Source organism: Polistes fuscatus, unplaced genomic scaffold, assembly GCF_010416935.1.
Source record: "Polistes fuscatus isolate 324 unplaced genomic scaffold, CU_Pfus_HIC Scaffold4, whole genome shotgun sequence".
Taxonomy (NCBI): domain Eukaryota; kingdom Metazoa; phylum Arthropoda; class Insecta; order Hymenoptera; family Vespidae; genus Polistes; species Polistes fuscatus.
The window spans coordinates 13396063-13420945 of record NW_025113118.1 but is presented as its reverse complement, the minus strand read 5'-3'; the positions used below and the strand labels follow the sequence as shown (position 1 = coordinate 13420945).

General features: G+C 30.8%; 7 protein-coding genes and 1 long non-coding RNA gene across 13 annotated transcripts; 4 read left to right on the top strand and 4 right to left on the bottom strand.

The window, feature by feature from the left end:
- Window positions 1-366: 366 nt before the first annotated feature.
- LOC122520535 (isoleucine--tRNA ligase, mitochondrial) lies at window positions 367-4699 on the top strand. Of its 2 annotated transcripts, XM_043640606.1 has the most exons (15): window positions 367-677; window positions 760-882; window positions 997-1156; window positions 1259-1463; window positions 1554-1858; window positions 1933-2099; window positions 2176-2412; window positions 2485-2657; window positions 2743-2881; window positions 2957-3114; window positions 3283-3435; window positions 3559-3775; window positions 3859-4117; window positions 4201-4382; window positions 4462-4699. In XM_043640606.1, exons 1-15 carry the CDS (start codon window positions 453-455, stop codon window positions 4696-4698), a joined length of 2940 nt encoding a protein of 979 aa, XP_043496541.1. In that variant the 5' UTR covers window positions 367-452; the 3' UTR covers window position 4699. The 2 variants fall into 2 exon arrangements, with proteins under 2 accessions (XP_043496541.1, XP_043496542.1); XM_043640607.1 differs by lacking the exons at window positions 367-677; window positions 760-882 and having other exon boundaries at window positions 1065-1156; window positions 1243-1463.
- On the bottom strand, window positions 2901-4630 carry LOC122520539. 2 transcript variants are annotated; one of them, XR_006304559.1, is made up of 2 exons: window positions 4554-4630; window positions 2901-3253 (listed from the first exon to the last, which is right to left on the bottom strand). It is a non-coding gene; the product is annotated as an uncharacterized LOC122520539 (long non-coding RNA). The 2 variants fall into 2 exon arrangements; XR_006304560.1 differs by lacking the exon at window positions 4554-4630 and adding an exon at window positions 3784-3961.
- Window positions 4676-10816, bottom strand: LOC122520533 (gamma-tubulin complex component 6). 2 transcript variants are annotated; one of them, XM_043640600.1, is made up of 14 exons: window positions 10447-10816; window positions 10149-10360; window positions 9816-10054; window positions 9659-9746; window positions 9230-9589; window positions 9041-9151; window positions 8802-8972; window positions 8431-8726; window positions 7892-8343; window positions 7623-7815; window positions 5940-7545; window positions 5668-5877; window positions 5385-5557; window positions 4676-5287 (listed from the first exon to the last, which is right to left on the bottom strand). In XM_043640600.1, exons 1-14 carry the CDS (start codon window positions 10640-10642, stop codon window positions 4990-4992), a joined length of 4605 nt encoding a protein of 1534 aa, XP_043496535.1. In that variant the 5' UTR covers window positions 10643-10816; the 3' UTR covers window positions 4676-4989. The 2 variants fall into 2 exon arrangements, with proteins under 2 accessions (XP_043496535.1, XP_043496536.1); XM_043640601.1 differs by lacking the exons at window positions 9816-10054; window positions 10149-10360; window positions 10447-10816 and having other exon boundaries at window positions 9230-9585; window positions 9659-9749.
- Window positions 10817-10872: 56 nt separating this feature from the next.
- On the top strand, window positions 10873-13038 carry LOC122520536 (eukaryotic translation initiation factor 3 subunit L). The gene is made up of 3 exons (XM_043640608.1): window positions 10873-10998; window positions 11076-12536; window positions 12634-13038. The coding sequence occupies exons 1-3, from the start codon at window positions 10978-10980 to the stop codon at window positions 12766-12768; spliced, it is 1617 nt and encodes a 538-aa protein (XP_043496543.1). The 5' UTR covers window positions 10873-10977; the 3' UTR covers window positions 12769-13038.
- Window positions 13039-13787: 749 nt separating this feature from the next.
- LOC122520534 (ATPase family AAA domain-containing protein 5) lies at window positions 13788-18260 on the bottom strand. Of its 3 annotated transcripts, XM_043640605.1 has the most exons (6): window positions 17316-18259; window positions 16982-17237; window positions 16532-16884; window positions 15138-16266; window positions 14620-15028; window positions 13788-14539 (listed from the first exon to the last, which is right to left on the bottom strand). In XM_043640605.1, exons 1-6 carry the CDS (start codon window positions 17869-17871, stop codon window positions 13829-13831), a joined length of 3414 nt encoding a protein of 1137 aa, XP_043496540.1. In that variant the 5' UTR covers window positions 17872-18259; the 3' UTR covers window positions 13788-13828. The 3 variants fall into 3 exon arrangements, with proteins under 3 accessions (XP_043496540.1, XP_043496539.1, XP_043496538.1); XM_043640604.1 differs by having other exon boundaries at window positions 16550-16884; window positions 16982-18260; XM_043640603.1 differs by having other exon boundaries at window positions 16982-18259.
- A 68-nt stretch (window positions 18261-18328) lies between these two features.
- On the bottom strand, window positions 18329-20065 carry LOC122520537 (developmentally-regulated GTP-binding protein 2). The gene is made up of 5 exons (XM_043640609.1): window positions 19897-20065; window positions 19487-19794; window positions 19001-19431; window positions 18717-18918; window positions 18329-18640 (listed from the first exon to the last, which is right to left on the bottom strand). The coding sequence occupies exons 1-5, from the start codon at window positions 19958-19960 to the stop codon at window positions 18554-18556; spliced, it is 1092 nt and encodes a 363-aa protein (XP_043496544.1). The 5' UTR covers window positions 19961-20065; the 3' UTR covers window positions 18329-18553.
- A 118-nt stretch (window positions 20066-20183) lies between these two features.
- On the top strand, window positions 20184-22416 carry LOC122520538 (ras-related protein Rab-40B). Its single transcript, XM_043640610.1, has 4 exons — window positions 20184-20745; window positions 20846-21039; window positions 21128-21350; window positions 21428-22416. Exons 1-4 carry the CDS (start codon window positions 20586-20588, stop codon window positions 21733-21735), a joined length of 885 nt encoding a protein of 294 aa, XP_043496545.1. The 5' UTR covers window positions 20184-20585; the 3' UTR covers window positions 21736-22416.
- A 457-nt stretch (window positions 22417-22873) lies between these two features.
- On the top strand, window positions 22874-24540 carry LOC122520705. Its single transcript, XM_043640920.1, has 2 exons — window positions 22874-23873; window positions 23958-24540. The coding sequence occupies exons 1-2, from the start codon at window positions 23546-23548 to the stop codon at window positions 24314-24316; spliced, it is 687 nt and encodes a 228-aa protein (XP_043496855.1). The 5' UTR covers window positions 22874-23545; the 3' UTR covers window positions 24317-24540.
- Window positions 24541-24883: the final 343 nt, after the last annotated feature.

Genomic DNA, 24883 nt, shown 5'->3' with positions numbered 1-24883 from the left:
TAATAAATATTTTAAAAATATTAATTAATTATCTATTTCGTTCGTAACAGCAGTACACAATAAATTATATTTTAACATAATCAAATACGAAGTAAAATATTTTATGACAAAATGTTTTTCATCATAATGTTAAAAGTTAGAGTGTCAAATGTAAAAATAATGAGCTGTCTCGTAATATATTATTAAAATAAATTTTCTATTAAAAAATAAAAACATTTAAACGCCAACGCCATCAGAATTTCCAATAAAGAAATCCGATAGGACTTGACTGTCAAAGTCTCCCACGTGTTTGCTGTTGTTTTGTTTACATCGTAACATCGACATCTAGTGATCTAACGTGAAACTCCTTGGTAAAGGGTTACCACTGCCCTCTAGACTTCTTTGCAAGAAAGAAATAACCAATTTTGCATTGCAATAACAAATAGTGCAATTGATATTTATTTACAAAGAAAATGCAATACAAACATTTATATTCTCTAAGAATGTCGACAAAACATTGCAATTTCTGTTTTTTGAAATTTACGAAGTCATACAAAAATCACATAAAAAATTTACACGATGCTGCTAAAGGTAAAAATAATAAAAAATATTCCGAAACTGTTATATTACCTAAAACTGACTTTCAATTACGACTAAATGGAAAAAAGCGAGTGGATATGGATAAATATTTGCAAGAAGTAAATATTGTTTTTATTTAATTTTTATAATTAACATTTCAAAGTATAACTTTTCCAATAAGAAAAATTTTAACTTTTATAGAAATGTGGATTTTTAAATTTATATAATTGGCAAAGAGAACATTTAGTAGGACCGGATTTTGTCTTGCACGATGGACCACCTTATGCCAATGGGGATCTTCACATGGGCCATGCAGTCAATAAGGTTAAATATATTACAATTAATTCATTTAATAGTTGTATTTCTCTGCCACGTTTCTATGGATCCTCTTAAGTGGAGCATTTTATAAATTAACAATATCTTATTATATATTCATAGATTTTAAAAGACATTACTATGCGATATAAAATAATGAAAGGTCAGCGAGTACATTACGTACCAGGTTGGGATTGTCATGGTTTACCAATTGAACTTAAAGCAATTAAAAACCTTAATATTGGAAATGAAACATTGAATCCTTTAGAAATTCGACATAAAGGTAAATTATATCGCCTTGCGTTAACAATATAATGTAGGATACAAAGAAAATTGACAAGTTATTTTTATTTCTGTTGCATTATATAGAATAATATATTTTTAGCACGTATATTTGCTGAAGATGCTATTATAAAACAAAGAGAAGTATTTTCTTCCTGGGGTATAATGGCCGATTGGAAAGAAACTGGATGCTATTTTACAAATCGATCTTCATATATCCAAAATCAGTTACAGCAATTTATAAATTTGTATGAGAAAAAGCTCATTTTTCGAGATTTTAAACCAGTGTATTGGTCTCCTTCCTCTAGGTACAATCAAATTAAAGTTACTCGAATGGAGAAGTCTAAGTTTATTTACTAATTAAAATTTACATTACAAAAAATCTTCATTCTTAATAGAACAGCCTTAGCAGAAGCTGAATTGGTGTACAATGAACAACACGAAAGCAAATGTGCCATTATTCGTTTACAAATGTGCGACGTACCATTGAAATTGAAAAGATTTACTAATGATACAATATATGCACTAGCATGGACAACTACACCTTGGACTCTAGTTGCTAATCAAGCATTAGCATTTTCTGCTAATTCTGAATATTGTTTGACAGAAGATGCTCATGGCAATTTTTACATTATTGCCGAAGCATTGGTAAAAAATATTGAATTAAAAATAGGTCATTTAAAGTCGATAGCAACCATTAATGGTAAATTATTTATACACATTACAAATAAATTGCAAAACTTCCAAAAGAAATAAGGTATATGTATTTTATTGTAGGAAGTGAATTGAGCGATGCTAAGTATTTACATCCGATCACTAAAGAAAGACTACCATTTTTACCAGGAGAACATGTTACAATGAATCTTGGTACTGGATTAGTACATACAGCTCCTGCGCACGGTCCTGAAGATTTTCTTCTCGCGCTTCGATATAACATACCAGTTGTAAGAATAGCATGTATTTGAAAAAGAGATGTTTTAAAAGACAATTAAGAAGACTCATTCTTAACTTTGATCACAGTTATCCATAGTAGATCACAATGGTCGATATACGGAAGCGGCTGGTCTTGAATTTGCAGGTCTGAAAGTTTTAGACGAAGGCACTGAAAAGGTTTTACAACACGTGAACCAAGACATTTTACACGTTGAGTTTATTAAGCACAGTTATCCATATGATTGGCGAACAAAGGAGCCAGTTATAATTCGAGCAAGTCATCAATGGTTTGTCGATATTAATTCCATTAAAACAAAAGCTCTCGTAAGTTATTAATTTGATAAAAACAATTCTAGCATTACAAATATTTGACTTATAAATTTTCATTGTTATTAGGAAATTTTAGATACCATACAACTATTTCCAGAAAAAAACCGGTCGTCCTTTTTAAATAGCTTGTATGCGCAGATTATAAAACGACCGTTTTGGTGTATTTCACGACAACGATCTTGGGGAACACCTATACCTGCTTTGTATTTCAAAAATACTGGACAAGTATTTACGAATAGGTAATTCTACGCGTGTATGTTATTACTTTTATATATATTATCTGTAATCTTTTTATTACCTCATTACTTTATCTTTCGCTTACAGAGAATGGATAAATAGATTATGTGATCTTATAGAAAAAAATGGCATAGATTGTTGGTGGAAATTTTCAACGGAAGAATTAGTGGGAGAAAAAATTCTTAACAAATTTAAACTCGATAAAAGCAATTTGAAGAAGGGTGAAGTACGAAAGAAAAATATTATTTCAAAAGCTATAATTATTAAATGCTCATCTATTGAATATATATTCTTTTTACAGGATATTATGGATATTTGGTTTGATAGTGGCATTTCGTGGTCTGCAATTTTGCCAGAAAAAAAGGCAGATTTATATTTGGAAGGACAAGATCAACTTACTGGTTGGTTTCAGTCCTCTTTGTTAACTTCCGTTGCACTTCAGGACTCTTCTCCGTACAAGTATGTAGTCAAAATGACGTAGTAACTATAGCTAGTAATAATATTTATGCATGTACATATATTTAAGTTGTACAAAAACTGCTTGGCATTGTGGCCTATGCCTAGGACAAGCTCATAATCCCTGAAGGTCTCACTTTCCCTATAACATATATAATGTTTCGTTTAAAGAGCATTGTTCGTACATGGATTCGTGGTAGATGAGAATGCTTCTAAAATGTCCAAGTCACAAGGTAATATTATACATCCAGATGATATTACAAAAGGTAGAAAAAGTGATAAGAGTGACTCAGAAAAAAATGCATACGGAGTTGATGTATTAAGGTAAAGAAACAATATTTTGAGAATTTTGGTAACCTTGCATGTCTAACTTAACCGGGCTACAATATATTTATAAATTTCAAATTTCATTCAATATAATATATGATTTTATTATACTTTTGTTAGATGGTGGGTTGGCAGTCATGGTTGTCAACACACTCAAATACGTGCAACGCAAGAAATATTGCAAGAAAGTAAAGAATCTATACAAAAACTTAGATTAATATTACGGTTTTTGTTGGGTGTTCTAAATTCTAATACAGAATCCCAATTAGTAATAGATCCAAAGTTTCTGCATCTTGATTGGTACATGCTACATAGCTTATATCATTATAATAAACAAGTAAGTACCTAAAAACAAAGATGGAAGAAAAATACTATACTTTTTGTTTAAAATAATATTCGTCTTTGGTTGATTTCTTTTAGATACAGAACCTCTATGACAATTATCAATATCATAACGTATGTAAACTGATTAAAAATTGGACGACAAACGACGTATCGTCGATATATTGTCATTTAAATAAAGATAAGCTTTATTGCGATCCAATAACATCACCATATCGTGCTGCTACTATCAAAGTTATAGATGCAATACTAACTGTTATATTGAGAAGTATTGCACCAATTGTACCTCATTTGGCAGAAGAAGCTTGGTTACATCGCACTAAAAATGCCAATACTGGTAAATAAAAATCTGTAATTAACTTTTTATGGACCTCTGTTCAAAAATATCACGTTATAGAATAAATCTTTGCTTTATATTAGAATACATACCACTTCATTGTACCAGTTATATTGTATCAGAAATTTGGAATCAATCGCAAAGCATCGAGTGTATAGAAGCTGCATTATGTTTAAGAAGTAAAGTAAGTAAACTTGCTACTCGAAATACGTGGGAGTTAGCGGCTACAATAATGAGTACTAAAGAAGATTATAAATTATTATCGGTAAGTACTGTAAGTACTATCGATTAGTTTACTATATGTAATGGTTTTATTAGTAATTCCGATACTTGTGCTTTTCTAGATTCTTCAAAAAGAAAAAGAATCTTCTTTGTCCGAACTATGTGATATTTTACAAGTTTCAAAAATAACTCTCATAGAAAATGATGCACTTACCGAAACACAGGTGCATTTAAATCCTATAGATAGACAACTATGTAAACGTTGTCGAAGACATCCTGAAAATTACGGAGCTGAAATATGTGAACGTTGTATTAATATACTCGATACAAAAAATATATCTGCAACGGCATTTACTTGAATATAATCTTATTCTCTTATAAAGTACAACAGTTTAATAACAATAAATGTATTTAAAGATATCTTTACAGAGATTAAGTAAATAAATTACTAGTAGGAACAATCGCTATTTATGATAGTGTTATCTTCTACAAAACATATTTATGTACATAGATACGTAAATAAAATATTATAAGAAAAAAAAGTATGAAATAAGTATATAAGAGCGATTATTTGATATCTTTGCAAACGATATCCAAAGATCAGAATAATTGTATTTATTTAATTGAAATGATTTGTTGACAATCTAAAACTAGGATGATTTCTCTATTAAATCGTACATGTAATTTATATTTAAAATATTAAGAAAATGTATTAAATGCGGCTGATATCCACTGGTAGTTAATTTATGAGCTATACGAGATAAATACGTACGTAATTCACAGAAAACTTCATACATTTGTTCTAATTTGTTAAAATTAGGATGGGTGTAACCTTCTGAATTAAAAATCCAGTTTTGAGATCTTAATCGATTATGAAACTTTAATATAACTTTACAAATATTACCCAAACATGTTCGCATTTTTTCTCCACGAGTATTAAGAATACACCTACAAAGGATTTAATAAAGATTCGTATTACTTCATATCTCATATCAATGGTCCGTAATATATATAACATGTTCATTAAAGAAGTTTATAGATTTACCTTGATAAGATTCTTTTGATATAATTTACATGTGAAAATCTAACTTGATCCAGAGTCAAAGAATTACACAAATCTTTCTCAAATTCGATCCAACTTGCATGTAATACACTACAAGTTATATAATTATGAAGCGCACTGACAAATTGTGTCATCGAATGCCTGTACAGTTGAAGCTATCAAATAAGAAATTCAGAAATTAAAAAGAGATAGAAAAGCAATATTTCGATTTTATGTTCATTTTGTAAGAAAAAGTGAGAGGGTAATATGAAAGAGTAAGAAATACCTTGTGATATTGTTCCGACATGGATGCTTCGTGCTCAGCTTTCATCATACGAAAATCTTCTTGCAATACCCAAAGTACTCTACCAATCATCAATAAAAATTTAAACACCTTGCTATATTGTAACATCACTGCGTCGTCTAAGATAATATTTAAAGGCCATGAAATTTTGTAACTAAGGCACAAGCAATCCAAGGCATGAGGATCAGAAATCTGCAATAATAAAAATTACATTTAATATATGTCCTCCCAAATTACAGAATATTGAAACCTACATGTAATTGCATCGGCATATCAATGGCCGAAAGGCTAAGCAATTCCGAATTCATGTAATTGCTGCTGAAAGAGCTAATAAGTGCTCGCTCCAATACATTTGTTAAAGTGGCCGAATTGAAGAGTTCTATTGGTACGGATATTTCGTATAGACGAGCGTATAAAGAATTAGTTAAACATTTGGCAAATTCTCCATTTAATAAAAAGAAATAACTTCTCAAACTTTGCAAATGTAAAAGCATATTATGCTCATTTAATAAATATTTAATAAGAGCGTCGTTAACAATATGACTTTGTATTTGCAATGGTATAATAATTGATTTTTCCAGATAAACCTGTAGAGATGTATTATCTATTAATTCAACATCGGCTATAGTTAATGATGTAAAATCGGAAGAATTAACGTTATCGTTTGAAGTCGAGGGCGTGGAAATGTTGACATTGTAATATCCTGGAAATACGGAAGAGACGTCACCATTTAATTTCGAGTTTGACGACGAAGACAAACTATTGATATCTAAAGGGGAAACGTCTTCAAAAGTTGGTAAATTTGACATCAAACTATTTACAGATGATACTAAATTATCCGTTATAGAAGAAATTTGTGCAATTTCGTTCATATTATTGATTTGACCAAAAAATCCAACGTCTTCATGGTTATTCGTTTTACCGACTATTTCGTTATTATTTCGTCTAATACTCTCCATTGCATCGATGCATTTTGTTTGATCGTTAACTGTATTATTTGTAACATCACTTGACGCATAATTTCTATTATTATCTTGAGAAAGGTTGTCGGTTCTAATAATAAAATCATCTTGAATTGTTCTTTCCATAAAAAATAAATTTGATTGATTGTTATTTGGCGTTACGCCAAATTCATGTTTTAACATTTTCATTTTATTACGCTGCGCTTCTGTCATGTTATCAAATTTGTCTATTTCAAGAATTTTAGGTCTGTTTAAAATTTTTGTATCGTTATTATGTATTTCTTCATTCGTAAGATCATCATTCTCCAATCGTAATTCTTTGGCTACTTCGCTTCGTAAAAATTCTTGCAAACTACTTCTCTCATTATTCCGTTTATAAATATTGTTCATATTCGTTGGATTTTCTAACAGAGTATCTAAATTCCTACTCTGTGTATCCGAGATAACCGTAAACGATTTATTTGTGTTCTTATTATCAGAAATATTTGCTAACATACTTGTTTCATCGTCAGACCGAATAATAATATTGATATTATCAGCGCAAATAACTCCGTGGGATTTTAACGCTTGTATCTCCACAATTTCTACTTCTTCAAAATTACTATTTTCATCTTCTTGCGCTATATTGTCGGATAATGTATTTGACTCGATATTATTTAAAACGTGTTGAAGATTATATATATTTCTTTCAGGTATTATATCTTCCTCGGTTTGATTGTCTTCTAGATTCTGCAATACTTGTCTATCTGATACATGAGTACATTTCCATATATCTTCCTCCATTAACGCAGCTACCCTTTTATCAAAATATTTCATTCTTTTATTACACCACTGCGTACGTGCCTGTTGCTTCTGAATAGTAGCGTCAAGATCAGTGTAATACTTTTGTAGATAAGCACTAGAATAGATAAATGAAACCCCTTATTAGTTATATGAAAATTCTAAGTATAAGATAAAAAATAATATTTCTTCTACCGTTCGGAGCTATTCCTGTTGTATAATTCTTCTTCTCTTTGATTATTTTGTTCCATAAGCAATCTATCAGTTAACATTTCAGCTTCCTTTTCTTTTACTTTATATAAATTAGCTTCAATAGCTTGCTCCTTTAGTACTTTCAAAAGTTCTCTTTTGTTTTCTATCGTTGTCTTCAAAAATTCTTCTTGCTCTCCTATCAAAATAATGGTTAGTTAATCAATTTTTCTTCCTAACGTTAATAGAATATTTTGCATATAACGAGTACTAACTCTTTATCCTCAGTAATGTATCCTGTTGCGCATTAATGACCAATTTGGCCTTTTCTCTTTCAACATTTTTTTGATCCTGAATCGCCACTGAAAGCGATATAGGTCGACCTAGAGCTTCTTCTCCTCTACGTTTATATTCTTTACATTTGATCAACTGTTCGCGTAACATCGTAACGCTCAAGCATACTTTTAATTCTGGTTGGAAAGAATTAAAAACGTTGCACACGGGATTCTTAGGATCACATATTTTCAAAAGTCTTACTGCTTTGCCACATTGTAATATAGATTCTGTTAACCGATTTAGAAAGCTTGGAACCGATTCGTGATGTACGGTAAAACTTTTGGTCCAAAATTTAGGGCCTTTGGTACGTAGAAACTGTGAATGTTCTTTAATCATAAATTCACCATAAATGTCATGGCATATACCTTCAAATAGCCATTTCTGTAAAAATCTATGCAAAATTACAGAAAATTAATGTAGAAAATTAATAAAAAATGAAATAAAAATGTAATGAACACATAAATAAATATGTATATACCGAAAATAAACTTCACAGCAGGATTTTAAAATGTTATACAAAACAAAGGCGATTTGGGGAAGGGTGACTTTTGTAATCATTTTGTTAACTACAGCAAAAATATTGCTATTTTCACCCATTTTTCCATTTTCCTTACTGCATCGACAGAGCTTAGTTACTTCTGTCAATAAGAGACCCACCGGTTGAACTTTACTCAAAACATTCAGTAATCCTGTAGGTTCGTTAATATGTTCAAAAATACGCAAAACAGCAGCTTTGTAATGAAGAAGTATTTCTTTGATACTCGTACACATTGCCTGAAAATATTTAAAAATATATGTGTGCAATATATAAAAATAAACAATTTAGTATATCGTTAGAAGCTACTTTACCTTGAATATAAGACCTTCTTGCAGCAGCTTTCCGTCGTGTGAATTTGGTGTAGTCAAGTTTGTTAAGTATTTGAAACAATTACCCCAAAATATAAATCTTTGACAAATATCGGTCAATGTTTCATTGTCAATACCATAAATAACAATATTTTGGCACATGTAAAACCCAATCTAAATCATGAAATATAATATAATATTACAAGTTGATTAACTATGCCAATAATTGATATATATTCTACCTTGTTATTATATTTAAAAGATTTTGTCTCTGTACCCAATAGCAATAATTTAATATTCATTACAAACTCTTTAGTTGAGATTTCTTCTGGAAAATCTATATTATTGATAACCTGCGAGAAAAAATCCATATTAGATTTATTCATATCACATGTTATGATATCGAATAGCATATGTTAGATGTATGTTACCCTTTTTGGAAGTAACAACAAAGTACAAATCTGCTTTATTCTTGTCAAATGGGACATGGCATTTGGAGTATCCGTTAAAAAATGATACTGCTTTGGAAACTCTAATTCTCCCAAAGTTTCCCATGTATGATAATTGAGGACGAAAGTATTTTTTATATCTATGTTATCCCATATCTCGTCGTAGAAGTCTTTAACATTTACAATTTCGTTCTGAAGGCTTTCGTTGGACGATCTCCATGTATCATTAAGGTTTTCACTATATCTGTTCACATATTTCATATTCGACCAAGGCATATCCCCTTCTACTTTGGCTTCTTTTTCACACTTACCCATATAATTTGTATTATAATTCATGTCTGTCTAATTATAAAAGAAAATATGTTTATTAAATGCAATGTTGTATTATCATATCGCTAAACGAACGCTTACCATTGTCTGTGGTAAGAAATATGAAATAGTATCTCTAGAGCAGGAATCGGTTATACACTTTGGTATGGGAAACCAACCAATGTCAATTCTAAAATTCCGTTAAATAATTATTATGTAAATATATTATTATATGCATTTTATGTGTATTTTATTTTACCTAGAAGACTCTACTTTATTCGAATATGTTAATATATTCTGATTATATAAAGATGATCTATTAATGGAATTAGCAGTTGTTTGTTGGATAATATAACATTTTTGAATATCTAGCATGGCATCCAATTTATTCGATAGTATAAATGTTTCTATAGGATATATTGGAAATTGTGATACATTCTCTAACGTCCGAAGTGGTTCCAATAGAGCAGGATTACTACTCGAATAGTAAAAGATGTTCTGCGATACAAAGACATATACATATATATTGTTATTCATGATAATATTGTAAGCGATGGAAAATACATTAACTAAATGGTAATAATGAACTTACTAAATCAGGCTCTTGATCATTATGATAATTTTGTAATTTGGTAAGCAGTTGCAAAACCGAATACACCGTGCTTTCTCTTTGTAAATCGTTAATGCTAAAATCATCCACGAGGCTTTCTAATAATACACCATCCGATACGCGTCTCATGTTAAGTTTTAATACAAATGCATATTTGTATATCTCTATTACAGGATCTTTCTTCGTCTCCTCTTCTGTAAATATTCAAAGCGTAATGTAAAATAATATTGTATAATTACAAAAATGTAAAATAATTAATGTTTTTGTAAATGTATCATACCATCGACATGTTTCGTTATTTTGCTTTTATTTAATAAGATCTCAAAAGCTTTGCTTCTTAATTTTTTAATTTTAACGATATCATTGACACTCTGCAGATATGGATGTTCTAATGACAGACACTGTTTTTGAAATATTTGTTTACTTAGTTCGGTTATAAGATGGTAAACGTCTGAATTTTCTTTTATCAAATTCATGATTCACTCAACACTTTAATTATAGTAAAAAAAAAGATTATAAATCTCTATAAAATGTGACCTGACATTTCTTTTATTCCACATTCATTATACAATGAAATTATTTGTTATTTTTTGACAACCTAACCGCACGCTACGAGCATAGTAAGGCTGTTTCTTAAGAAAAAAAAAGGTAGTCTGCCCTCTGGACAAATCATGTTATTTTGTCCAAACCGAGTACAGAGGCAGAGTTAGCAATCTTCGCATAGTTCTTGGTCGTTTGAAAGATTCCCAAAAATAAGGTTAAAAAGTCGCGTGTGTTAAGATAATCTTGGACGCTATATCTCTTTTGCATTATGTACGAGGACTATAATGAGGTAAAAAGAAATTTTCGACAACTATTATTGTATATTTTGTTTTTGTTTTTGGTTATTTTAATTTATGTGATTTTTAGTATGAACCCTATGACGAATATGGACCGCCGGATGTACACGCTGAGCCATATGACAGATTAAGCTATCGTCAAGTACCCGAAGTGGTACGAAAGTTTCTCGTTTATTTGCGAAATTGCATTAACGAAGGAATGATTTTTGAAATTCAAAATTTATACGAATCATCGTTCCCAAAGATTTCGGAACAATTGTTTGATAAATCATCTTGGCCAGATGCATCGAGCATTGCTCACATCGTCGACAATGATCTAGTATTTCTAATTCTTTATAAGGAACTTTATTATCGCCATATCTATGCTAGGATGCAAGGACCAACGTTGGAGCAACGTTTTGCATCTTTCTATAATTACTGCGATTTATTTAATTACATAGTACACCCGGATACACCTGTTCAATTGGAACTGCCCGATCAATGGTTGTGGGAACTTATCGATGAATTTGTTTACCAATTTCAATCGTTCACGCAATACCGTGCAAATTTATCCAACAAAACGCCTGATGAAATAGAGAATTTAAATGCCCACAGTAAAATATGGGATGTCCTCTGCGTTTTAAACGTTCTTCATTATTTAGTAGACAAGTCTAATATAAAAAGACAATTAGAAGTATATGCGAGCGGAGGGGATCCCGACTCTGTTGCAGGAATCTTTGGCAGACACTCGTTGTATAAGATGTTGGGGTATTTCTCCCTCGTCGGTCTTTTAAGATTACATTCTTTACTGGGCGATTACTATCAGGCAATTAAAGTTTTAGAGAATGTTGAACTATATAAAAAAAGTGCTTACTCTCATGTACCAGGTTGTCAAATATCCACTGCTTATTACGTTGGATTTGCATATATGATGATGCGTAGATATGCGGATGCGATTAGAACCTTCTCTGGTATTCTACTTTATATTCAACGCACCAAACAATTGTTTGCAACTCGAAGTTACCAGAATGATCAAATTAATAAGCAAACGGAACAAATGTATCATCTGTTGGCAATTTGTCTTGTTCTTCATCCGCAGTGTATAGATGAAGGTTTGCAGCAAGCATTAAGAGATAAAAATTATCATGAAAAGATGTATAAAATGCAATATGGAGATCTTACAGAATTTGAGTCGTGTTTCTTATTCGCGTGTCCTAGATTTTTATCTTTGACACCACCTAATCCTGATAACTTACATGAAGACTACGTTAGAGAAGCCATTAGACATCAAACTCAAGTGTTCATGGATGAAGTCGTGCAACAAAAAATGTTACCTACAATACGTTCTTATTTGAAATTATATACGACTTTACCTTTAAGCAAATTAGCTACTTTTATGGGTAGTGCCACTAGACAAGACGAAAGCTGGGATTTGGACAAAGAAGTTAACATGTTGACCATTCATTTGTTATGTTTCAAACATAAGATGAAAAATATTGTGTGGACAAAAGGTGCATCAGGATTAGATGGCAAATTTCAATCCGGCTCTGAGGTATATCTATTTTTATTAATCTTGTTATAAGACATGCTAATTATTACTGAAATAATAATTTACGAATTCAATAATTATACAAATAATATTTTTACAGTTGGATTTCTATATAGATCACGACATGATTCACATTGCGGATACAAAAGTAGCACATAGATATGGAGATTTTTTCATCCGTAAAATTTTAAAATTTGAGGAATTGAATCGCAAATTACATCACATCAAAATTTAATTCAAACAATTTATTATATGCATAAGTAAAAAGGATAATAAAATTTCATAATAAAGAAAATATATTTACTTCTGTTTTTTTAATTCTTATAAGGCACTATTGCTATTGTTTACTTATTTCTAAAACAATTATTCATAGATTCTACCTAACGATAAATATATGCTTTAATATTATAAATATTTTTCATTGATATTTATCAATATTACATTTCACAGTAAGTTTCGCGGAGAAACCAAGTATTTGCAATAAAGAATAAATGTTGGGAAAAAATACATGGGAAGAATTTCATCTTCTAATATTTTTTGTTTACGCCTGTACCCATGACCCATATATTTTATTATTTATCACTAAACAATCCCCTCCTAAAATAATTAAAGAGGAGCTAATAAAATCGCCTAGGGCGATTAACGAGTGGAGACAGAAAAAACAAAATGATTAATATGCTTAACACATAAGAAAAATATCATTTTTATCATTCATTTGAATAAAAGTTGGGGATAAAAAACGACACAAGAGTTTGATGAATCATTACGAAAAAATCATTAGTGCCTACCTGAAAGACACAACGCTACGTTCTTTGCATTGATCGATTTTATATTTATATATTTATATCTATAATAATAAAATGTGAAGAGAAGTATTTTTGTGAAAAAAATTCAAAGATTATTAAGTATTTAAAAAAAATATAAGCGATAAGAGGGAAAAACGTGCGTTTAAATATGAATATTATTTTTTTATGCCAGCAAAATGATATTTTTCTTAATGATATCTTAATTATAGTCGAGTGTAATATAACTTAAACTTATTTCTAATACAATCAAGAAGTGCATTATGTTTGATCTAAACATTAATGAATGTTAAAAAACTCACAAATGATGGGTGCATTGTTAACTACTTTTATATTATTCTTTTATAAGGGACACAGGGATTATTTAAAAATTTATATGAACTAATAGAGCTTTTTGTTAAGATAAAAAATAATGGATTTCTTTCCATTCCCCTTAATAAAAATCCATTTGTATAGGCATATTATATGTATTCTGATCGAGGAGATATCATATCATGATTTCTCTTGTAGCATTTTACACGCAGCCGATAAAATATTAGACTTTGTCGACGAAGCTGGCAATTTGAAGCCACTAAGATAGTGAAAAAATCTATTACCTCTCTTAATGTTTGACGCAATTCGATATTCTTCCATTCTACATATTGTTCTAACGCATGGTAAGTAATCTAAGGATATAGATCGATTGTCTAAAGTATGAGATGTAATTTGCGATAAAGCGCTATCGACTCCTTCATTTAATTGCTTTTGTAGGCTTAATCTGCCTTGATATTGGATTCTATTTTTACCAATTAAGTGATTTTCCTTAATTATCTTTCGACTAATCCATTCTCCTATTTCTGAACTTATACTTTGTGAAACAGAGTATGGCGTTGTGTCTTCCATTAGAGATAAACTGGACTGCGGTTTGGTACATACTATATCGAGCGCAGGATCATTAATCTCAATTAAGGATGATAGCAACGATAAATAATCTAACTGATTCGCTAAATTATTTAATGTATTTCTATTATTATTCCTTACGCAGCCTTTTGCCTTTTGTTTTTTCGTTTCTTTTATAGCCGGCTGGTATAGATAATACTTCATATCTTGCCAAACGAAGTTTCTCGAATTAAAAGGATATTTATTTACATGCGCGAAACCCGAGACTAGCAGATACTGCAATTGCAGTAAAGCTTTTCTTAAATCCCCATTCTGTAGAAGTTCCTACACAAATATAAATTATCTTATTAATTATCTGCCTTTTTGCTTAGTATTCTACAATATGCACATTAGATAATACTTACTGCTAAACATTCGCACGAAATTTGAAAGCCTGTTTCTGCTAACGAAATTAATTTTAGTAAAGTTGATGCTCTATTACCAACTACTTTTTGGAAATAAATTCGATTTTGTTCGGGAGCCATTTTATTTAAATGAGGACAAACATCTTTGCACGTCATTACAATAGGACGTTTCGTGTTGGACACCAATTGGGATATAGCAGAAATAAACCCTTCATCTTCTTCAAATATTAAGTCTATATCTTCTAAAAGAATTAAGGAATTTTGTGATGAATTATTTGCCTCTTTCAAAATTGGCCTGAATAACGATTTGCTTCCGTTCTTTTTAATTCGGTGCGATTTAGTTGCTTCGTCGAGTTCCTTAAAAATTTTTTTTCCCGTTCTTCTAGACGAAGCATTGACTTCCAATACGCTGCAAAGATATTATAAATCTTAGTGTTCGTGCGTGGGCGCACTGGCTCTAATATGCTTCAACTAATAGATTAAAAAGAATAATTTTTTAATATTTAAAATGAACAAACCTATAACCAAGCTCTTCCGTAACGGCATAAACAGTAGCAGTTTTACCACTTCCATGTGGCCCCAATAACACAGCTACTTGATTATTTTTCCGTTTACTCGTAAAACTACAATCTGATGAATAAAATTCATCCCCACTGCTATTATCTTCTTTATGTACAGACAATTTCCAGCGATTTAGCCAATCTCTTAGCTTTATTGCAGCATTTTCGTTTCCAACTATTTGACAACTATTAGTCGGTTTATATTTTTGTGTCCAAATATTGTTTACAATCAGCTTTTTGTCGCATTCTTTCGTTATATCTTTTTTTGTTCTCTTACTTTTTGATTTTTCTGATTGTACCACGTTAAACTTATTCTTTGCTATAGAATTAATAGTTTCCCATATATTTCTAGTATCCGAGCAATGCTTTTCTATTTCTGCCAATATTTCCTCTGTATTTTGTTCACTCGATGCATTTGTAGTTATTTGAGAATTACTTAATGATTCAAGAGATTGAGAAATATATTTATAATTGTCACCATTACATATCATTGGTATATATTTCATATTTGGTTTTATTCGAATTTTATACGTATGTAGTTCGTCGTTAGTTTGAATTTCATTATTCAATTGCTTGATATGACTAATTTTTGGAAAAGGAAAGTAAGTTAAATTGCAAATAGGTACCTTTTTCTCCATATTTTTACTATTATTATTAATCGTATCCGATTTAAAAAATGAACGTTTTGCAGCCTCGGTTACAACGTTTGCCTTAGATTGTCTCATAAAAAGAGGTGCTAGTTTTTTATGAGGTTCTCTTTTTAAAGTGTTACTATCTATAATTTGCGAATCCTTGGAAATTTCCTTCGTATTAGTATTAATACAGTTCTCATTCAAATTTCTACATTCATTTATGCATGTTAATTGTTTGATTTCTTTTTCAAAAATAATATCTTCGGTAAAATCATTTTGCTTTCCATGGTTAAGAGAAGTAGTCAGCTTGTCAGAATTATTTCTTTGACTATTTATTTTTAAAGATAATCTTGCACATTCGTTGATATTATTATTTGATGTTTTAGATCGTTTTTTACCTTCCATCTTACATTTGATTTTACTTATCGGAGTATATAACACTTCTTCGTCGCTATCTGCATTTAAAAATAACAAGATATAATAATGCAAGTTTACACATTCATAGAAATGCATTTCTAATGCAGACAAAATCAGAGATCAAAGTGTCAAAAATCATTGCCATCGACCAAATATTATTTGGGAGACTCTAATTAAATATTTCATCATTGATAATTAATACGAAGAAATGTAATTTTAATTAGGAGTAGTCGTATATAAAACCAGCGCTCTATATTATATTATAAAAAATTAAAAATTATATAAAATAAATATATATCTTACCGGATGAAGATTCCTTACTTTTTGGAGATAGCATTTTAATTCTTAAAGACCATTTAGGCTTATCACGTTGCAACAATCGTGGATTTTCCTCTACGCATGAATTTTGTTTCATTTCTTCCGATTTTATTAAATCTATTTCATCTACATTTAAATATTCCGTTTGTATGTTCGAATATTCTGATTGAATATTTTTATTGGTCATTTTCTTATGTACAAAATCTGATTTAGTTTTTGCTACGTTGGTTAATGAATTTACCATAGATTCTTCTGACATATGTACATCGGCTTCTACAACTATAGTAGACGTGTTAACTTCTATTTTATCTTTTTTTTCTAGTCCTATTGCCGATTTGCTTTATAAGTAATCAAAACAGGAAAGAAAAAAAAATTAAATAAATTATAAATACTTGTCTCTCTTATAAAAAATTAATAAAACATTTAATATATTACCTGAGAAAATTTAATAAATTATTTGAACTATGATTCTGTTTATTAGTTGTAGAATAATTATCTTTCTTAGCATTTTCTTTAAATCGTTTCAAACGTTTTTCTGGAATTTCTTCTATTTTTTTATCATCTTCCGTGTTGGTAAGTTTTCTCTTTGAATGATTTCTTATGTCTTTCATAAGTAATAATTTGTCTTGGTAACATTTTGATTCGGAGGAAGTATCATTTTTCAACGAAGGGTACACCGATGAAATATTGTCTATCGATTTATTCGGATTCATAAGAACTTGAAATGCATTAGATTGTTTATGTTCATTAATAGACTCATAAACGATACCTGCTTGAATTGTTTCTTTATTGATTTTGCTATTGCTTCTAGGTGCAGTGTTACATTTGAATCCATTATAATTTTCTATACTACATTCCATTTGAGATTGAATTGAAATTTGTTTGTCTGTAGATAAAGAAAGCTTATCATTTATCTCGCTTTCTAACACTTCAGTATCGCTATCCGATTCTATTAATATATAATTAATATTAACTTTTGGAAGTATTTTTTCTTTCGTTTTTCCAATACTATCTTCATTTTTTTTCTCCTTAACCTCTTTTGTCGATCTTTCACTGCTCGCAGCTCTTTTCTTTTTTCCCAACGATTTAGAATATGGACTTGGAGTTTTATCGATTAAATCGTTTTTATTCTCAATGATATTGCATACTCTGCCACTCGAATTTCTACGAGATATCTTGATTTTAACACGAGTACGTTTTTTTCTACAAGAATATTCTGATTTATCCTTTAATTTAATATTTAATTCAGGCGTGTTTGGACATGGTTCACGGGATTTGACATTGTCTTGAAAATAATGAGTAAGATCCTTCATCGTCGAGAACATATATTTACAAATTTACTATTTAGTTCAAATAATTCTAAATAATATTAAATAGAACTCTGGACGCGCAAACGTCCACAACTTTTTGGCGGCAAAACGCGATAACAATTTTAATTGCTATCTTTATTTCCATGTAGAGAGCGCTTGCATCTACATTTTCATGGAAGACAATTTACAATAACATTTTTTGTTTTATCCAATGAATCGTAGAAATAGATTTCAACTGATAGATTTAAATTGATTGTAAACAAGATTTTACTTTTTTTGATTAGTCGGTGGAACATCTTTAAAGTACTATATCGATGGTTAATACAGCTTACCAACGCGAACCAATCAGAGCGAACTTGGAGTCTGTACGAAAAGAAATGTAGGGTTCGTATAAACCGATAGATAGCGGTGTACCGTTGTTTACATTACGTCATCGCGAAGTGAGCTTCGTTGTTGATCATTATTCAAATAATATTGCTAAATAACTATTTTATTGTAATATTTTAAAACAAGAATCTTCTATAATGCTTTGATCGTATACATTGGGTTAATTTCTCGAATATGGTGGTAAAAAACCAGGAAAAATATTTTTTCGTTAAAAATTGGGAATCGATGAAATGGAATGAGAAATGTATTAGCGCATGTACAATTCTTTTTTCTTTTTCTCCCCCCCCCCTTATGATATTCTAATTAAAATTTATTTTTTAACAATTTGTATAACATCTTCGTCGTGCATAATATGTTGTAATCCGACTCTTTGAGGAGAATACTTGGTACTAGTACCCTGTTCAAAAAAGTATATGTTAAACAAGTTTCTAAAAATATAAAATGTTTTCAATATAAAATGGAACAACATGTACCCAGACGAGAGCATATTTGAACTGCTGGGCGAGCGTACGATGAATAGAATGGCAGACGTGTTCTACTGTGACGCCTTTTCTCAGAATTAGTCCATCTTCGAAGTCAGGCGGCTGGCCAGGTTTCTTTGTATATACTCTTATTAGAGATAAATATTCCCAGAGAGTTTCCAGTAAGAAATCAAGATTTAACTTCATATTACAACTGAAAAGAATACATGTTCGAGTGTATTGTACTAAACTGCCAATAAAATAGGATTAAATAGAATAGGTTGACAATAGTTTACCTCACTACGACACTGTTTGGTTGTCTTGCAATCCTGTCTACCTCTTCTATCGATATTTGATCTATTTTATTATATACATAAAGACATGGTAGATATACCCTATTTGCATTAATAACATCGATCAATTCATCAGCGCTGCAGTCCTCGCGAAACAATACTTCTGCATTAAAAATTTTATATTCGTGTAATATCATTTGGACTAATTTTTCATCGACTTTGGTCAATGGGCATGTTGAATTAAAAGCCAATCCTCCTCCTTTTTTAATTTTAAAATATATATTGGGTTTTTTCTTATTAAGTCGTATGCCAACAGATTCCAATTCTTTCTCTAATAGTTGTCGCTGTACATCTTGTTTAGTAGCATCCAACATCATTAAAACTAAATCCGCTGTTCTGGCAACAGCTATAACTTGTCTGCCTCTTCCTTTACCCTGAAAACATAACGCAATGCAGACAAAATTCATCAAAATGGTCATTGATTTTTACCTGCGCAGCTCCTTCAATGATACCCGGTAGATCGAGCAATTGAATGTTTGCGCCTTTATACTCTATAACTCCAGGAATACAAGTTAAAGTAGTAAATTCATAAGATGCAGCTTCAGACTCCGTATGCGTTAATGTACTGAGTAACGTAGATTTTCCCACAGAGGGGAAGCCAATTAATGCTACTCTTGCATCGCCTGACTTTAATACATCAAAACCTTCTCCTTTCTCCGACTTTTTAGTAGGTTCCAGTAATTGCGATCTATATTTCGCTAATTTTGCTTTTAAAAGTCCTAAATGGTATTCCGTTGCTAAAAGAAAAAAAAAGGTATTATTCATTATAGAAATATAGGAATGAAGAAAAATACGGTTAGGAGAGCATCGAAATCTTATTTGACAAGTGAAAGACAAACCTTTGTTCTTTTGCGTTCTTGCGATTTCCTTTTCAATTTCAGATATTTTTTCTAATATACCCATTATTAAAAGAAATATTATTGACTATGTTAAAAAGTACACATTTGCCAATATACTAATCCGATCTGTTTCAGGCGCACGCGACTATCTATAGCCTACATAGATGTACACATATATATGCGTGCATGATGTTTGATGCATATAGATAGATAGATAGGATACAAAGGTGTATGCGAGAAATAAAGCGTCATTCGCATTTAAGGATATCTCGAAGACGTATACATGGAAAGGAGACTGCATGGGACGTATCGAGCAATCGTTATCGTTATCGTTGACGTTATATTCGAGGATTATCCATTGAAAACTTGCAATTAAATAGAGCTAATAACAAGTGAGAAAGAGAGAACGCGAAAGGGAATAAAAGGCAATGTACAATGTGGATTTGTCAATCTTGTTTTGTTATGATTTCGCTTGGAAATCTGAAACAGTCAACGGCGGGATAGATGTAGTAAACTCGAATTTCGACGGCGTGTTAGAAAAAAACAAACATAAAGACGAGATGTCAATGTTGTAAGAGTATTCAAAGAAAATCGTCAATCTAACGTAACATAAAGGGAAACGTAAAAGGGGCGAGCATTGCTCAGAGGGCCTTGTGCAGTATGCTCAGGGTTTATAGTAGAAAGGTATTATGGCTACAGGTGAGGCCAGCACGGCTAAGCCTCGTCAAGAAAAGCAATACGATTACTTGTTAAAATTCTTGTTGGTCGGTGACAGCGATGTTGGGAAACAAGAAATACTAAGTGGTCTTGAAGACGGTGCCGCCGAATCACCCTTCTGCAGTGGCAGTGGTACTTCCTTAATATTTCTCTTCATCTATTTCTAACCTCTAATCACATGTCCATGCCTAACGTTATTATTAATCCTTGACAATCGCCGTATTGCTTTCAGCATACAAAACTACAACTATCCTGCTAGATGGGAAAAGAGTAAAATTACAATTATGGGATACATCTGGACAAGGTAGATTTTGTACAATTATCAGGTCTTATTCGCGTGGAGCACAAGGCATACTTTTGGTTTACGATATTACCAATAGATGGTCCTTTGATGGTATCGATAGGTGGTTAAAAGAAGTCGAAGAGGTATACATAGAACGTTGAAACTATCAAATAAGATATAATAAGGTTTACGACTTACTTACAATTTATATACAATTATCAATGGTTCTAGCATGCACCAGGTATACCAAAAATATTGGTTGGCAATCGGCTTCATTTGGCATTTAAAAGAAAAGTAGGAGAACGCGACGCAGAAGCATATGCAGCTAAAAATCGAATGGCATTTTTTGAAGTCTCACCTCTATGCGATTTTAACATAAGAGAAAGTTTCTCCGAGCTCTCACGCATGGCTTTGCATCGTAACGGCATGGAGAGGCTATGGAGATCGAACAAAGGTACGTACCATGTATTCCTTAGAAGATATCTATCCTGTATAATATATGTATATAATAATATATTTTCCTTGGTACAGTGCCCACTCTTCAAGAACTCGCATGCCGTGCTATAGTTGCGAGAACAACAGTATATGGAATAGATCAACTTCCATTGCCTAAATCTATTATATCGCATTTGAAATCATATGCAATGACTACGACCTCGCGACATCGGTATAATGGCACCCGTACCCGTAGCACCAGTAAAAGCTTAAGTTCTCATCAAAGGAAACTTCGTTTTGTTGGGGTGGGCCATAATGGAATATCCACGCCAGGCAACTCCCCTGGTAGTATGACAGACTCTCGGACAAGCTGTGTAGGTCGCAATTCCTGCACAATATCTTGAGATTAAAGCTCGGGTTGCAGTTATGTTCAAACATGCAACGTGATATCAAAGTTCTTCCATTCCTGTTACATTACTTATCCTGTTTCGATTAAGAATATGGCAATGTAACGTTGTGCAGAATGAGATATAAATACATCATTGATGAGATATCTCTTAGATGAAAACAATTTAAGAGATTAAAGACCTCACTTTAATGTTATTACTAACTATTGTTATTCGTACAAAAAAGGTTTTGGTGTCCTATACACCATGTTTCCTCAAGTTTGCAGTTTACCAAAATATCTGTAATGATAACATCGAGCTTAAATGACGACGGTGTAATGCGAATAATTATATCGGTGCCATTTGTTAAACGAACCTGAGACGAATTTTATGACATTTGCTAAAAAATGTTTAATATGGTTGCATATGTCTTTTTATGATACTGATAATTAAACGCAAGTGGTTTTTCATAATTAAATGAGGTGCGTGTGAGATAGATAAAACATCATATATAAGAATGCACGCTCTTTGAGTATATCTATATTTTATTAATAAGTCGATTTTATATATATTGTATTTTTGGCTGTTGATATGAAATTTACTTTTTCAGAAAGGCATCTCTGCGTAGAACTTTTGTTAAGATAAAATAGCGTCATTATAAAGGATATCTAATATATAGAAATATATTGTTGAAAAACATTTTTTTAATAATAATTTTAAATATATTCTCTCTAACTACAACATACTTTTGATAAATAATATTGATGTAAACTATACGTATTTTTTAACAAATTGTAATATTTGTGCATAATCATATTGTATCTCCATCATTTATGCATGATTATTCATTCTAATAATTAACTTTGACCAGAGATATTTCCTAATCTAAGATCATATTTCGTCGTTATGTTAGATTAATTGATAAAATAATAGTTTTGCAGAGGGCAATTCAGAGATTGCTGAAATGTTTGTGCGTGGAAAAAGATCGATGAAAAATCTTGTCTTACGATTAACAGGGGCAATGTGTATATTGTATTTCTTTCTTAAAAATTTCTTTATTCTAGGATACAGTGTGAAATATATTTATACTATATAGAATTTAACTAAATTATGTATATATATATAAAATGACTATACGATTTAACATTATTTTATATATAAATAAAATTTTTGTGTTTCACTGTCTGGGAGATTGTAATAAAAAAACTAGTGGTACAACATATACATTTTAACAACAGACATATTTACCTAAAATATCAACTACTTATAAAATATATTATTTTCCCAATTTCAAAGATAAAAACGTTCATTGTTCTTCGAATGTAAAAACGTATTCGTCAAAGAATTATATTATTGTAAATCGACAAAATAGAGTTGACTGTATTATTATTGTATATATTTGGTTCTAGGATAATAAATCATTGATAGTGGTAAAAAGATTTATTGAAAAGTGCCATTTAAAGAGATCACAAAGAAAGAAAAAAATATGATTGCGAACAGAATCATCCTATTCTTGGTATACGTTACGTTATATAGACATCCCTCATTGAACACCTTGCTGTATAAAACAAATATGACTTGATGATTATATATATTTTTTGCTACTTAATGTTTAATGTTATTAGTTGTGTAGTAATAGCAACTGCTTTCCATAACAACAACTTCACTTGTTTCACGCGCAGAGTTATGGTTTCTAAAAAACTATTTTATTTCCAATAGATTCTAATTTTCGTGTGTATTTCATTTCATAAATGTTATATATGCAACAAAACAATGCTGCGCATTTAAATTGATTTTGAACAATTTGTATTATCGCTAAAGTAATATCATGTCTACGCTGGAAGAAGGACATGTCGACGAAGAAAGTAGTTTACGTTTGTCTACTCAAGAATACGATCCTCTACCACCGCAATTGAAAAAAGCCAATGAACTATTAAAATCCATAAATACACAGTTAGAAGACTGCGCTTTAGACTGGCAGGCCAAAGTTTCGCAACAGCAATGGAAAATATTTAGTTCAAAGGCTCTTATAAAAGAACCTTGGGAAGAATCTCTATTGGCTAGAACATTTTTTCCTGATAAAATTTTAGATGAGACTTTTCAAAACTTACTTTCGAGCAATAAATCTTTCTCAAAACAACTTAATGATTTCATCTGTAAGTAAATGGAAAAACTTATATTCAGAGCTATGATTTTTCCAATATATATCTAATTATACAAATTAATGTACATGTTTATAGTGCTCCTACAAAATAAACAACCTGATTCATCGATTTCTGAAAAAGAAAGTGTACCAAAGTATTGCCCGAATATAACTGCTAATCAGATATCAACGTCCAAGCAAATCGCAGAAACACTCAATCTTTCCTTACCAAACTATACTAACTCTAGCGTTTGGAGAAAAAAAGGGAACAAATTGTATACTCATTTGCTTGGTATTAATAGTTCGTTTGCTGATGTTATCAAAGCTAAAATCAATTTTGATACCAAGTTTTTAGGATTCGAAGCAGTTTTACATAAGACATCGACTACAGCACCAAATGATGTTTCTTGTTTTTGCAAAATTCTTTCAAATGTAATGATATACGATGACAAATAATTATTTATGCATATTATATGTTAAATGATGCTCAATCGTATTTAACAATAGGGTAGTGTAAGACAGAAGAGAAAGATAGGAAAACTGACATTGGATAAGAAAGAAAGAAAAATACCAAAGAAGAAACGATCTACTAGATCTAGAAGTTTCATTCGAAGAAAAACAAAGGATCAGTCTGCATCTCTTGGCGACGGTGATCGATCGAATGCAATATATAAAAGCAAGAAAAAAATGACACCGCTATAATTTTTATTTACATATATACATTATTTGATAGAGTGTACGGAATAATATGAAATAAAGAGAAAACTCAACAACCATTTTACTCGTAAAAGTAAATAATATGATATAAGCAATTATAAATAAGAAAATACTTTTTAAGATGTATTTTTATTAAATTTTTGTGAAAATTATGGGCAATTTTACATCAGGATAATCCACATAACACTCTGTTATACATTTAAAAAATTATGATTTTCTACTATTATGCTAGAAACTAATTCTTATTTATGCAATAGCATTAGTTAAATTCATTTGTTAACAATGAGATTGTAGCGCTACGTCTAC